This window comes from Arachis ipaensis, chromosome B8 (genome assembly GCF_059453495.1).
Source record: "Arachis ipaensis isolate K30076 ecotype BB chromosome B8, ASM5945349v1, whole genome shotgun sequence".
Classification (NCBI taxonomy): Eukaryota; Viridiplantae; Streptophyta; class Magnoliopsida; order Fabales; family Fabaceae; genus Arachis; species Arachis ipaensis.
The window spans coordinates 4,550,546-4,566,542 of record NC_142443.1 but is presented as its reverse complement, the minus strand read 5'-3'; the positions used below and the strand labels follow the sequence as shown (position 1 = coordinate 4,566,542).

Below are 15,997 nucleotides of genomic sequence, written 5' to 3'. Positions count from 1 at the left end.
TAACTATTAGGTAGAGTTTCATTTTTTTTAGGTCATAAACCAAGCCATTGGTGACGAAGAGCTAGATCCCGAGGAGAGAATGTGCTTCGGCACATTAGAAGATGCGCGTGCATATTATTACCGATATGCGGCTAGGACTGGATTTGTCGTCAAAATAAGAACCACCAGCTGGGAGACTAGAAACGATTAGAGGGTGGTTGTTAATCAGGCTTTGCATTGTAACAGCACATCCCGTGTAAAGGCACCCAAGAGAAGGAAAACGGTGGCCTCAACAAACTGCAAAGCCCATTGCTATTTGGCATCAGATAAGATGACAGGGCAGTGGAGGATTTCTCGAGTAGAGGTGTCCCACTCACACCCGCTTAATCCGAAGCTATCTGGAATGTTCTCAGCAAACCGTCAGCTAAGTATGCATGTGAAGGACCTGATACAGCAAAACGACCAAGCTGGCATTAGACCGAGTAAGATGTACCAGGCACTAGCCAATGCCGCCGGTGGCCCTGCCAACCTCACCTTTACGGAGAAGGATGTTAGAAATTATATTAGTCGTCACTTACGCATTTCCGGGGATAAGACGGATCCAAAAGAGTTACTTAAGCACTTCTCACGAATGAAGGAGCTCAATCCAAACTTTTTCTTTGAAATAGATGTGGATGAAAACCATAACCTTAGAAATGTGTTTTGGGCCGATGCTCGGTGTAGAGCTGCATGGGAATATTTTGGTGATGTCGTGACGTTTGACACTACTTACAAGACTAATAGGTACGAAATTATTATTTTTTTTGTTCGACTTAATTAGATTTTTTTAGAGCTAAGGCATTTAGAGTTTCTACCTACATTACATGTTTTTATATTTCCATTGTTTAGGTACGACATGCCGTTTGAGTCTTTCGTAGGTGTCAACCACCATGGGATGTCTACGCTTCTTGGGTGTGCATTATTGCGGAATGAGGATACTCGTACATTCCAATGACTTTTTTCGTACTTGGTTGAAGTGCATAGGTAAGTCCCCCATATGTGTTATAACAGATCAATCCCTGCAGATGCGTTTTGCATTAGAGACCACATTACCACACACACGCCATAGATGGTACATATGGCATATCCTAAATAAGATACCAAACAAGCTGGTAGGTTACCGTTGTTTCGATCAGCTCAACACATGCATGAAGAGGATTGTGTTTGAATCCAAATCTAAGGACTCATTTGAGAGAGATTGGCACGATTTTATTGAAGAGTATGACCTCCACAATTCTAGGTGGATAAATAGTAGTATAATATTTCGGTTCATTACTGCCTCTGTATGGCTTCTTTATAGATGTTATTTTATAGTCAATATGGATGTTGCACTTATGGGTTAACTTACACTATTTTTTTTTTGCATTTTTTGTTTTTCCTATTCATTGGTAGATATGTTTGATGACTGACACATGTGGGTGCTAGTATTTTTCAAGGACAAATTCTGGGTTGGCATGAGGAGCACACAGCGTAGTGAGAGCATGCATTCAGTTTTCGATAAGTACTTAAACAGTAAGAGCTTTTTGTTGCAATTTGTTCGCCAATACCAACACTGTATTATAGACAATGAGCAAAAGGAGCTTGAGTGTGATGCTGCTGATTTAAGGGGGATTATCCCTTGTGTTTCCAGCTCACCAATAGAGAAGCAGTTTCAGAAAAAATATACAAACTCCATATTTCGAGACGTTCAGGATCAATTTATAAAAAAAGCCGATTGTAACATCTCCTCAATCAACCATCATGGCACAAGTATAGTTTGTGAAGTTGACCAACAAAAGATGGTGTTTGACATGTTAGTGTATAGCAGATACCAAATCGTGTATTGCTCGCAGTCATCAGAAGTTCAATGTGATTGCTTTATGTTCCAATCGAATGGTATTCTATGATGTCACAGTCTTGTTGTTCTTCTACATTTTCGTGTAACAGCAGTGTCCTCACAATACATTCTATCTCGATGGAGTAAGAATGTTAGTCGGAGACACACATACATCAGGAGTAGCATTGACATGTACCGTTTTGATTAGGGGTGGTAGGCGGGGAAGCCCGCCCCGTCGGAAGCCCGCCCTCTGGCGGGCTGGCTCGCCCCGCCCCGCCTATTCAGGCAGTCCCAAAATCCTAGCCCGCCCCGCCTAATGGCGGGATGGCGGGCTGGCGGGCTAAGCCCGCCTAAATTTCTTTTTTTTTTTAATATTTATAAGTACATATCTTCTATTTAAATCAATATAAATGCAAATATTAAATATAAATAGTCTCCAAAATAAATAAACATAATCCAAAATACAAAAACATAGTTATAAATAGTCCCATAGACAAAATAAATATAATCCAAAATCCAAAAACATAATGATAAATAGTCTTCAAAGCAAATTAAACATAATTCGAAACACTTAATTTTCATCTTCATCTTTATGTAAGTCAATAACATCATTGGAACCAACTCATGAAGAATAGCCTTCTCCTTTTGCAATATCTTCCTCATCTTTATCTTCCTCTAGAAAAAAGTAAATAAATATATTAGAAAAATAGTACATAATAATGTTCAAAATCACTCAAGTATGTTGTATGTCATAAATATAATTATACCAAAATCATCATATCCACGTATCCAATTTCTGGTGCAAATCACCACTTCAACATTATCTGGCAACAAACGACTTCTATATTTATTCAAAACATGAGAACCCATGCTAAATGCAGATTCTGAAGCCACGGTAGTAATAGAAATGCTCAACAAATCTCGTGCCATTAGTGATAGTGTTGGAAAATGATGATGGTTGTCTTTCCACCATTGCAAAACATCAATGATTGCATCATTGCAAAATAATGTTGCCTCACTCAAATAAATATCAAGTTGGTTCTTTCCACTTTTCACTTTAGCTTCTTGATTACGGGACATCAAATTCTTTGCATTGCAAACAATATATGAATCAAAAAGTATGAAAAATAAAAAATACATATAACCAAGTAGATAAAAATACTTACACCAACAATTTTAATAAGCTGAGTTCCAATTGCAGAATTGTGGTCATAAACCTCAAAGAGCTTGTATAACTTACTCTTCACATGCTCCACTTTGTCTTTAGCACTAATAGGATTAATCTCATTATAGCAATGAACCAAAGTGTTGAGTTTAAATCTAGGATCAAGAACTGCCCCAAATACAAGAACAACACTGTATTCCTCCCAATATTTTTTGAACTTAATCATCATTTTTTCTCCCATGTTCCTTATAAGCACTTCATCATTCTTCAAATTATTCATTAAAATAAGCTGGATTTGCCAAACTTGTAAAAAATACAAGTTGGATGTTGGGTAAGAAGTTCCAGACATCAACTTGGTAGTTTCGTAAAATGGTAACAAGAAATCACATATCTTTTCAGTTCTTCTCCACTCATCTGATGAAGGACAATACTCCCTAAATCCAGCTTCTTTTACTTTATACATTTCAAAAGCTTTCTTATAAGGAATAGCACTTGCAAGCATTGCATAAAGTGAATTCCACCTAGTAGGAACATCTAAACATAATGCAGTCGTATACTCAAGTCCCTCAATATCTTCAAAACATTCTTTAAACTTAACCATTCGACTTTCAGATTTTCTCAGATACTTAATAGAATCTCTAATCTTATGCACTGCATCACCACATATTTTCATTCCATCTTGGACAATAAGATTTAAAATATGAGCAGAGCAACGAACATGAAAGAATTCACCACCACACAACAATGAACTATGCACATCCAAAGTACTTTTCAAGTGTTCAACACAAGTATAATTAGAAGAAGCATTATCCAAAGTAATGGAAAAAATCTTTTTATCAATTTTCCACTCAGTCAAAAGCGTAAAGATTTTAGAAGACAACTCAAATCCTGTGTGAAGAGGAGACATATGACAAAAATTGAGAATTTTACTCTGTAATTTCCAGTTCTCATCAACAAAATGTGCAGTCAAACATATAAACCCCTCATTGGTACTGGAAGTCCAAAGATCAGATGTTAAGCAAATTCTATTTGGAATAGAAACTAAATTTTTTTTTAAGTTTCGCAGCTTCTCTCTTGTGAACTTTCACTATGTCAGCCTTAACCGTATTCCTAGAAGGAAGTTTCAAAGTTGGATTAATATATTTCACCCAATTTTTAAATCTCCTATCATCAACCATATTAAAAGGCTTATCCCCAGCAACTACATAAGAAGCAAACATATCTCTAGCCACTCCTTAATCAATCTTAAGTGAACACATTCTAAGTTGCAATTCTGCTATAGTCTGACCAATATTTTCATGCTTAATTTGAGTACAACTATCAAGATGTCGTTTTATAGTAGAAGTGCCATATCGCTTACCTCCAGCTTTAAACACCTTCTTGCATCCTTTACACTCAGCACATTCTACTCCATCCTTATCTGGACCGAGCTTTTTGAAAAAATTCCAAACATCGGATGTTGCTGGTCTCAGCCTTTTCAAACTAGGTTCATCAACCTCGATCGGAGTAGCCTCAGAACCAACTCCAGTAGTAACAAGGTTACTCACAGTTTCAGAATTCATATTTTCTGAAATAAAAGCAAGTGTAAATTGTTTATATGAATCTGAAATAAAACAAGTATCAACTCATTTGATTTAATCAAAATTCAACCATTAGCAAACCACACAAAAAGTAGCAAACAATTTCTGAATCCGCATCAGATTCAAGTATTCAACCAAATATCAACCATTATCAACCATAATCAAAACTCAACCATTATCAAACAACACAAAAAACAGGAAACAATTTCTGAATCTGCATCAGATTTAACCAAATATCAACCATTATCAACCATAATCAAAACTCAACCATAATCAAAATTCAACCATAATCAGATTTAACCAAATATCAACCATAATCAAAACTCAACCAAATATCAACCATAATCAACCATAAACCCTAATTTACCTATACCAAACAGCACAAAACACAACAAACAAACCTAAATTGATGAATCTCAAACCCTAAGCCAGAAAACTAACCAGAGGAGGCGAGGACCAGGACAGAGGAGGCAAGGAGCAGCCGTGTCGTAGCAACGAAGATAAACAAAGAGACCCAGAGTCCCAGAGAGCGAGACCAGCAGCGAGAGGACAAGACCCAGGAGCCCAGGACCGAGACCAGCAGTGACGACGGCTAGACGGAGCAGCAGCGGTGGCTAGAACCCACGAGGCCACGAGGACCGAAGATCGACGGTGGCTCAGTGACTGCGACTCAGCAAGCGTCAGGGGTGAGGACGGAACTCTGAAGTGTGAGCTTGACGGCTGAGGTCGACGGAAGTGCGATCTTGACGGCTGAGGTCGATGGAAGTGCGAGACGGCGGGTGTGAGGTGTGACCGTGTGAGAGACTGAGAGTGACGGTGAGGATTGAAGACCTTGGGGACGAAGCTGAACGCTGAACGCTGGAGACTGGAGAAGCTGAAGGCTGAAGGCTGAAGCTCTGTCTTCTGTGTTGACTGTTGAGGACCGAGGGAGTGACGAGTGAGAGACTGAGAGTGACGGTGAGGAACTGAGGATTGAGGTCGAGGAGACGAGGAAGCTGCAAATCTGGAAATTGGAATTAGGGATTCATTAGGGTTTCGCTGGGGATTCGGGTCGGGTCGGGTCGAGTCGGGGGTGAGTGGGTTCATTGGTTCTGGATCTGGGCTGAAAAATAAGCCTTTTAACAAAAAAAAAAGTCTCAGCCCGCCGGGGAAGTCTGCCCCGCCCCGCCAAAGCCCACGGTTTGAGTGGTGTGGGTTAGGCGGGCTTTTGTCTTTCGGCGGTTCTAAATTTCCAGCCCGGCCCGCCTTTTTTGGCGGGTTACGCGGGCTGGCCCCTGCGGGTTTAGGCCCGTTTGCCATCCCTAGTTCTAATGAAAGCATGACCATTTTTAGGGAATTGTGTTCTGATTTTTACAACGTTGATCAGGATTTCGTGGCTACTCCAGAGGTTGCTGCTATATTGCGTGATGCCATGCACAGTGCTCGGCATAAGCTGAAAGAACACAAGGAATCCGAGCATCAAGTTGCACATGTACCAAGTGCGATTAACTCACATACGCGTGATGAATGTCCCGTTAGCATGGATGAGCTACAGGGCCCACGTCGTGTTCCTACGCGAGGTCGTCCAACGTCCACCAGACTTGGGGCAAATCTAGAAAAATTTATTAAAAAGAGGGCACACAAACACAAGAACACTCACAATCACAACAAGGTAAATATGAGATCTACCCTTTTTTACGTCATTTGTTTATTTTAAGTGTGTTGAATGGATGATAAGTTATGATGTTATTTTTCAATATGATTTGTGTGTTAAGGGATCTAATGGTAATGCACAACCATCTCCTACCAATATGGCATCTTCCTACAAAGATACGCAATGGGCTTGTTCAGAAATGATAGACAATTTGGCTACGTACTCTGGTTCCTTCATATCACTATTAAATTCATTCCATAACGCCGAACAATTGTGTATGTGTACCTAGTGTACTTTTCATAGCATTAATGTCATGTCCATTTATTTATTGTTTCCTCTTTTGTTTTGTTTTTAAATTTTTTTCACAAGAAGCATTTTTGAAGGATTCGAAATTTAACACCACAACATATCATAAGCATTAGAGTTTAGCAACTACTTTGTACTTTTCCCATGCTTTAATGTTATTTTACGTTATCATGATTTGGTGGTTTATTGGGTTTATTTTATATATTTTAATATACTCAACTTTATTTTACCTTGCTACAACTTCATATACCATTATTAAACAAAATATAATAACAGACTTGGCCAACTAATATACAATTTTTTTATTCTTTTACTCTTTTTTACCGTTATTATTTGTTACTAATATTTAAAATAATAAATATTCAGTTGATAATTTGATCATTATAATAATTTGGTGCATTACATGAAGTTTAAAATTGAATTTTAAAAGTATCCGTACACAATAAGGTGTTTATTTTATTATTTAAAAGTATCCGCACACAATAATATCCTCTAATTTATTAGAATAACAACCACGATCGAGCGTTTATTGCTTGGGCATAGATATTTTTAGCTGGCTGTTAAGTATGGATAATTTTAAAGTTTAATTAAAAGATTTTAAGTAGAATTCGAAAGAAAGTTCAAACTTCAATCAACGTGTTCTCGATCTGAGCAAAAATAAGTCAAACACATATAAAAAAATAAACTAAGAATTTAAAAATAATTATTTTCATACATAATTATTTACTGTGATATTGAATTCTTGTGTTTTTTTTTCCAGTCCAAATCCAAAAAATATTCGCAAGTATTTCATGATAAAATTCAGTAAATCCTGCAACCATATTAACCGTAAATACACACAGCAACTCTAGTCCTAATTAATTATTTGTAGATATATTTACCCTGTTGTCCAGTATAGGTAACCTTTTAAAAAAGATGCACCCGCTTTTGGTTTAAATCCGATAACATCCATCTATATTCCATGATAACATCCATTAAATTCTGAAATCAAATTAACAGAAAACACACACAGACCAACTCTAATCTCAATTTATGTCTTATAGTTCCGTTTAGTTTTCTTAGCCCGTTCTGCCCTTCGAACCAATGATCTTGTCCTTGGATTTGTCCAACGGTCTTCAATATTTTTCTTCTTTCCCCTATCCTCCACATGACGACATGGTACATTGAGTACACCCTCAACCTCACTCCTAGCAATGTTGTCTTTGCAAATTAGTATGTCAGTTACAATTTCTTTCCGAATTTGTTGCAGCTGGGCCTGTGGTGATAAACAGATGTATTTGTATTTGGTATAAAATACTTTAAAGAAGCAAATATAAATCCAGCCATCATAAGTAGAATTCATCCAAAAAGAGTTATTTATCAATTATTAAAAACGCAAATAAACATCAGCATATGTTTTGGATTTCACTAACCGTCGTCCAAATAGGCATGTTCAATTCATCCTCTGCCAAGCTCTTTAGATCCCACATTTCCATCCATTTAATGACATATACACCACAGTCCCACCTATACAACACAAATAACAAATAGTCGTGCCAATATATTAAAATTTTTGTGTGGGTTGATTTTTTTAACCATTCTTTGTTTTCATCTCTAGACTTACCCATTTGGCTATTTTTGGATCCTTGTTTCATAGCAACACTCATAGCTCTCAGTTGTAAATATTACATTTGGGTCTACAGTTGCTGCCAACTCTTGGAGAAGAAAGCCCTTCGACAAGCCAGATAGAAAATATTAGAGAGAAAAATATAAAAAAAAATACATGCAAGGCAACACCTAACACCCGAAAAAATATGCATCATCAAATCTATTCTCACTTAGTAAATATTTAGCTATTTTCTCTCGGCACTCGGAGTGTGGGCCATTGTGCATGGAGTCTAACACCCATAGGTTATCAGTCTGCCGGTGGAGTACATATAGCCACCAGTGATCATCTCGACACACTGGAACAAACCACTTCATTGTTGAGTAAAGCATGTTAGCATATAGTTTTTTTCGCATTCTTGTAATGAAAAATAGATTTTGTGTGTGGATAAGTAAGTACGTGAATTACTTACATATTTAACTTGTTTCGCATTCCCCGCATCGAACCAGTGCTGCCCGCAGCCCATGAAGCTGCTAAGAACAGGGACAAAACCAGTGTCCGTCCCGACACATCGTTCAATATTATCATCAGTCAATATTAGGGCCTGCAAACCCATTTTGCATTAGTTAAACACCTAACGAAATAATTTAGAGTATCCTTCACCGAGGCAACTATGGGTATTAATTAATATTAAGTGGGTAAGGACAGATTGCACTAACCATTAGTCTCGGCGAAATACAGTAAAAATTCGTGCAAAACCTTGCGTTGCTCGAAGCATTGAACATGGCACACAATAATCAACCACCTGAATAGAATAAACGCATTGTATTTCATAGCACTTTAATGCAGAACATATACTCAGCAATTGATTACAGTTTTTTTGTTTGCTCTTACCGTATCGCTTACTCTTCTACGCCAACCTAGTGATTGAAGGTCCGCTCGCTGCAGCTAAACATCATCACCATTGCGAATTCACGCAAGCGTGGTATTCTATGCACCCCTACGATCTATCACCCACTTGTATATCATGATCATGTCATCACCTGTAGGCCTTGCAGCACCCCCAGATGGCATTAGTGTCTCCACCACATCTTTTGCTTTTCTTATGTTTTCTGGTTCTTCAGGTTCCGAAGTCGCATTTCGTTCATTTGTTACCGGAGATCCTGGCGTTGAGTCCGGTATGTGCATCTGACTGATGCCAAGCGAGAATGACGGGATTGAAAAGTCAGCTTGAGCTGGGTCCTCTGGCGCAACATACACTATCATTACAAGTTCTCCGGATTCCCTGCACATTCATTAACAATTAGGTGCTCTTAACTGAGTGCAAACTAAAATAAGAAAGTTGTGTGACCAGCATAAGATTATATGGATAACATCTATTATTGATTAAACATTCCACCTCAAAAACAGGAAAGAGTCAGAGATAAAAAGTCATGCACCTACTATAATTATCAATAATTCGTATTATTGTTAAATTCATCTAACTTGTCTTTTCTTTGAAGATCCTTCATCAACATTATCATTTGTTTCATTTTCAACAGGTGTGTCAGGCATTGTCTCATCCCCTGTGGGTATTTCAGCACATGTCTTCCTCATACTCACAGTATTCCCCCTAATAGACCTGTTTTGGGACTCTTGACTGTAGTTTCTGTTTAAATAAATTAGAAGTTGAGCAGCTATAGGTGATAATAACAAAAGATACCTGATACAAATCTGATCTAATCAAGTAAATCTAGTACGCTTAAATGTGTAAATGATGTTAATTCGAAAGTTTACCCAAAACTTCTTCGTGCAGAATAAAGTAAAGAATGGATAGTAACATCCGCAGTGCCAACCAATTAGCAACTAGAATGCCACACAGATAACATCGGGTGTGAGGCATGCATAACATCCTAATTTAAATGATAAATATTAGCTATTCGAACTCCTATTCTAGATAAATCTACAAGTTACAACCCCTATTGTTGCCATCCTTATCAATTAAGCACAATATCATACGTAAGTAACGTATATTAAAATTACTTTATAGATGGTAAAATTTCATATACAAACAAATCTAATGATTAATTATGTCAACGCAGATGCCCAAATAAAAAAAATTATACTAGTATACTATTAAAATGAGGCAGGTTAGAGCTTTAAAATTTCATACTATAACTGAAAATTCAGTAACTTGCCTTTTCTCGGAAGGCCCTTCATCAACATTATCATCTGTTACATTTACCATTAGCATGTCGGCCAATGTCTCCTCCCCTGTGGGCGTTTCCATACATGTCTTGTTCGTACACACTTTATCCCCCCAATGCATCCGTCTTGTGAATCTTGGCTACAATTTCTGTTTAAATAAATTGGAGGATGATCAACTATAAGTGATAATAAAAAAGGTCACCTAGCACAAATATAATCCGATCAAGTAAATCTAGTACACCCAAATATATAAATGAGTTTAATTCGAAATTTTACCCAAGGCTGCTTCGTGCCGAGTATAGTACAGAATGGACATTAACATCCGTAATTTCAATCAGTTAACATCCATAAGGCCACAGGGATAACATCAGGTGTCAGACATACATAACATCCAAACTAATAAGACAAAAATTAGCTATTCGAAATACTATTTAAAGCAACTAGTATTGGCATTACTTAGATCTTTATTTAATTGGAATAACGCTCATCAAACTATCATCCATGTTGCACATTAAAACCAAAGCAGCTTAGTAAAGGGTATTTAGCTATGTACATAAGGGAGAGGACACATAGTTTTCAAAGTTATTATGTTATGAAATGAATGCTAAAACACAAAAAGATGTATTTGCATGTGTAAGGTCTATTGCCATGCTCAAGATAAGTAGCTCCAACAGTTTTTTAAAGATATATCTACAAGTTACAGTATCAATACCACACTTCTAAAATGAGATAAATAATTAATTACTCTATACATGGTAAAACTTTATATACGATTAAAAAGACGCAAAATTTTAAAAATATTTATACTATAATACTATTAAAAAGACGCAGGTTAGAGCAATAAAATTTTATAACAAAAGTGAAAAATCATTGAATTCCTTTTTTTGGAAGGATGTTCATCAAATTTAGCCGGTGATGCATGACCAGCCAGTATGTCGGTCTCATTTTCATCTACTGTGGGAGCTTCTTTACGAGTCTTCTATTAGACTTTCTTTTTTTCCTAATGCATCCTCTCTTTGATACACGGTTGTACTTTTTCGGTATCCCAGACATCTTTTTAATTAAATTTAGAACCCTTACAGTGGACAAAGTATAAGTTTTATTTTCGTTAGAGCTTAAAAGAAGTGATCTGATTAACATATCTTTCACACTTATCACTATTAAAAGATTATATATCTATCATATGTCTCACCGAGTGAGATGTGCTTTCCTCTCCATCCATCTTCTTCAGATCAGCAAGCGACCAGTCTCTGATTCACGGTTCTCTCCCATTATATCTTCCTAAATCTCTATTCTTGTTAGCATGGAGATATATAATCTGAAAGTTATAGTAATTGCTATAAACAAGGTATACTATAAAATAACAAACAATAAATCAAAAGTTAGGGATATACGACTCACCAGTAATGCGAATATACATCCATCCACTGTCTTCTTCCCTACATCCTGAAACCTCAGAACTCCCTCAATTAGAAAATCATAAATGTACCTCGCCCAATATATCTTTCTTGGGTTCGATACATCAATGGCAGCCCGTATATGTATGTCTGAAACTGTGGCCTTTGGCAAGGGAAAGAACAAACACTTCGCTATCAACATGATGAACTGTCTCCGAAAGTTGATTCTATCGGCATCGGACTGCATCGAGCATGTGATTACATCCCTTTTCAAATCTACTTGTGTCTTTCCTGTGAAGCTGTTAATAAGTCGGTGCTCTGCTGGTGTTTCTGGAATTTTGAAACTATTTCCTGCCAAACACAAAATGAGTCCATGCAGTCCAAATCTTTAATGACTAATTTTACCAAAAACATATACTCAACAAGATTATTGTGGATAATTTTTTCCCTTTTCTCCCTATTTTATTTGGGGAGTTCTTACCATGGTTCGGTAGTCCAAAACACCACGTAATTGATTGAACCGATATGAGAATTTTTCTTGTTCCGACGATCAAAGACTTCTCATCCCGGCTATATGATGATGCTAATGCCACCATCATATCTTGGTTGACAACCCATTCAGGCACATATTGCAGCCAGCCAAATTCCATGTTCTGCACCTCCATTATTTTCTCTCTACCCGCGTCTGAACCTAATTACTTCATAACTGAAGCCATGCAATATGGCGAGCACCTAGATACCAGTGTTTTCTACACAAACATTCATAATCAGCACAAAGTGACAACGAAGGAGAATGTCAGTTTTAACATTTACTATTAAAACACAATATCCCGAGTTTATAGTTAATTCACTGCTAACCATTCAACGTACCTTTTTTAGTCCACTAATTTTTTTTGTGGTCTTCTTTTGGGAATGTTATTCTTATGTGTCTCTTTTTTGCTCCTGGTACGAGCCATGCCTACTTATTTTTTGAACACTTGTTCACAAGCAACTGCTATATATACTCAAATAACCCACTTAAATTAATCATTAACATACCAACATGTTTATCAATAGCATAGATACGCTAACAACTTTGCTTAGTATAACATCTATGATTGAAACATATCTTGCTCTATCATTATACTATCATAGTGGCCCCTCAAAATACCATTTACATGTCCAACTTTTTGAGAGTTTACTGTTAATCTCTATAAAATTTTAAATTCGATACCCACCTAAACTAACAACTTTGCTTGCAAATAACTTTGAACAGAAGTATGATATCAAGAGATTGCATATGAAATTATGATCCTTCCTCATATCCCATTCTCTATTTCTATCGTGATTGTTGTGATAACCACACTAATTAGGTTAGTTCAATACAAAAATCATGATTATTTACTATGTATCCATCATTCTCATAATTATTTCACTAAAGTAACTAATCAAAATTCAGTGAATTAATTTGTTTAACTATATATCATTATTTAAATAGTCATATATGTATGTATGTTCAATTTTTAAGAGACACCAATAAAGATAAAGCAATTCACACTAAAATTTTTTTATGCAAATTCCAACTCAACCTTTTATAAAGATAAAGCAATCTACACTAAAAAAATATCAAGGCATAACATCTTTATTGCATCCGTATTTAGAAGGATTTTTTTCTTTACATGAATAAAAACAGAAATCCGAAAAAAAAAATAATTTGCCACTAACCTTAAGTACTCCTAATGTACTCCTACTATAGTTAACTACCATAATCAGTCAACTATTAAAAAATACATAATCTAAGTGACTGATATGAAAAAAAAATAATTTATTCATATTTTTTTTTGTCTCATGGTAGAATTGATAAAGAGGGAAAAAATGAAAGGTACCTGGAGCAACTAGAATGAAAACGATTTCGTTTTTGCTCTACACTTTCACCTTAATTTTATCATCTAAAGACACAATTGCGGCTTTTTCAGTAGAGACCTTCAAAGTATGGAGGTAACCTGAACTAAATGGCTACTTTATATTAGTCACACAGTTAATAACTTGAAAGAAAATACAACACCGAGCATGCAAAATAGCAACTCAATCTACGGTTGAATAGATAAAAAATTAGTGGAACCGTAACACTCCAGAAAAATCATGGATGCTTATCAAAATGAAAAAAAAAAACCCTTTTTTGAAAAATTTTCTTCATCTCCAGCCCAAAATGCCCTTTTACAAGTTTTTTCCTTTTTCCAAACCCATCAACGTGAGATAAAGGCCAAAATTTTCATCGTTGACATCGATTCCGGCCGCATACAACAACTGATAATGGAGCCCCAATATGCCAATTAATCGAAACACAATTAATCGAAACATAAAACTATATAACATACCTATAGGAGTCGGAGACAAGGCCAGTGGAGACTTTCGAAGTATGGAGGCAACTTGAACGAAATGGCTGCTTCATATTTGTCACATTATTAACTACTTGAAAGAAAGCACAACACCAAGCACGCAACATAGCAATTCAAACCACGATTGAATAGATAAAAAATCAAGAGAACCGTAACACACCAGAAAAATCATGGCTACTTATGAAAACGAAAAAAACCCCTTTCTTGATGCCTTCCCTTCATCTCCACCCTTAAAACATCATCTTTTTCAAGATTTTCTCTTTTTCCTTTTTCCAAACCCATCAACGTGAGATAAAGACCAAAACTTTTATCGTTAACATCGACTCCAACCACATGCAACAACAGATAATGGAGCCCCAATATGCCAATTAATCGAAACATGAAACTAAATAACATGCCTATAGGAGTCAGAGATAAGGCTATGGGATGCTCCGATGACGAAGCTATTGGGTTTCTCCTCTCTGCGTCTTTTCGTTTTTCTCGGTAGTGGGGTTATGGATGGAATGAAATGGGGAGAAAAGTCTTGATCTTTCACTCGGGTTAATTTCTCTCTTTTCGGATGTTAATCCATTGGACATAAATTGCATTTTAATTGAAATAAATGTAGATGAGAGATTTTTAGGAATTTGATTGAGAGAAAACTGAAATTAATTTTGGGAATCAAATTAATTACTCCAGGCATGGAGAAGAAGGTAAAGTGATAAGTATGTTATTGATAAGCAAGTGTACTCCACTCGCTTATCATGAAATTGACATTTATTCTGTACTATATCTATATTATACAGTATTTTTTGTTTACCTAGCACTACCCATTTACTTATGGTTTCTTGTACCATCTTGTATCAATTACAATGGCCTAGCCAAGAAAAAGATCAAGTGCATCCGAAAAAAGAAAAGCGATACGAAACATTTTAAATGTATCTTGAAATTATATGTTAGTCGTTAATTTCAATCATAATATATATAGATTAATAACTAAAATCAATTTTATAATTGAGATCAGCTATTAAAATCATTAAAACACACCTAATTCCATAATATACTTTTTTTTAAGAGGAGCTCGACATATAAAGTGGAGCATAAAGAAAAAACACAACAGTAAGACAACTCAGACAAAGAGACAAATCCTGTAACCTACAAAAACCATATACCCCTTTGTTATCTCCGGCATTGCCATCAGCAACAAAAGGGATCCACACATTACCACTCCTTATAGCTCAGGAAGGACATGTTGACAATCTCCTCAACTCCTTTTCCTTTGTTTTGGAAAATCCTCCTATTCATTTCCAACCATAAGTTCCAGGTGATCGCACAGAAGCATACCATCCATTTTTTGCACTCCGCCTTCCTTTGTGATATCTCTATCCAACTTAAAAAATGCTCCTTCAACGTACTTGGGTAAGACCACTGTCTACCAACATACGATAACCATGCACACCAAACCTGCCAAGCAAAACTACAGCCAGAAAACAAGTGGTGACCAAACTCAATACTTTTGTTACATAAAACACACAAGGTATCATGTTGGTTAATAGCCCCAAACCGACTCAGTCTCTTTTTTGTACTTATCCTGCCAGTCAAAGCAAACCAAACAAATAACTCCACTCGTAGCGGGACTAGTCCTTTCCAAATAGTTTTAGTAAAGTTGTAGCTTGTGATATCCTCCGGGACCATTTCCGCCTGCATTACCTGTACAAAAGAGTTAGTTGAATAAATTCCATGTTTATCATATTTCTACACAATCCTATCCTCTCTGTCATGTGCAAGCCTGACCAGCCTTAATGCATCATGTAGCTGATTCACTAGATCTATCTCCCATTAGAATAGTTGTCGTCTCCATTAGAAGTTCCATATCTACTCTAACCCATCCCAAAACCCACAATCCCCTATCACTGATCCCTTTTGGTTTGAAACAGAGAAGAGTCTTGGATA

The 15,997-nt window shown here is 36.5% G+C and overlaps 1 protein-coding gene across 1 annotated transcript; it reads left to right on the top strand.

The window, feature by feature from the left end:
* The first annotated feature begins 310 nt into the window (after window positions 1-310).
* Window positions 311-973, top strand: LOC110265207 (protein FAR1-RELATED SEQUENCE 5-like). The gene is made up of 2 exons (XM_088495263.1): window positions 311-762; window positions 868-973. The coding sequence occupies exons 1-2, from the start codon at window positions 311-313 to the stop codon at window positions 971-973; spliced, it is 558 nt and encodes a 185-aa protein (XP_088351389.1).
* The last annotated feature ends 15,024 nt before the right edge of the window (window positions 974-15,997 follow it).

Excerpts from the sequence above, each read along its gene's own strand:
- LOC110265207 (XM_088495263.1), top strand. The coding sequence starts at position 311 with ATGACAGGGCAGTGGAGGATTTCTCGAGTAGAGGTGTCCCACTCACAC. Across the intron at positions 763-867 it reads ACTACTTACAAGACTAATAG|GTACGACATGCCGTTTGAGT; the intron begins GTACGAAATTAT and ends TCCATTGTTTAG.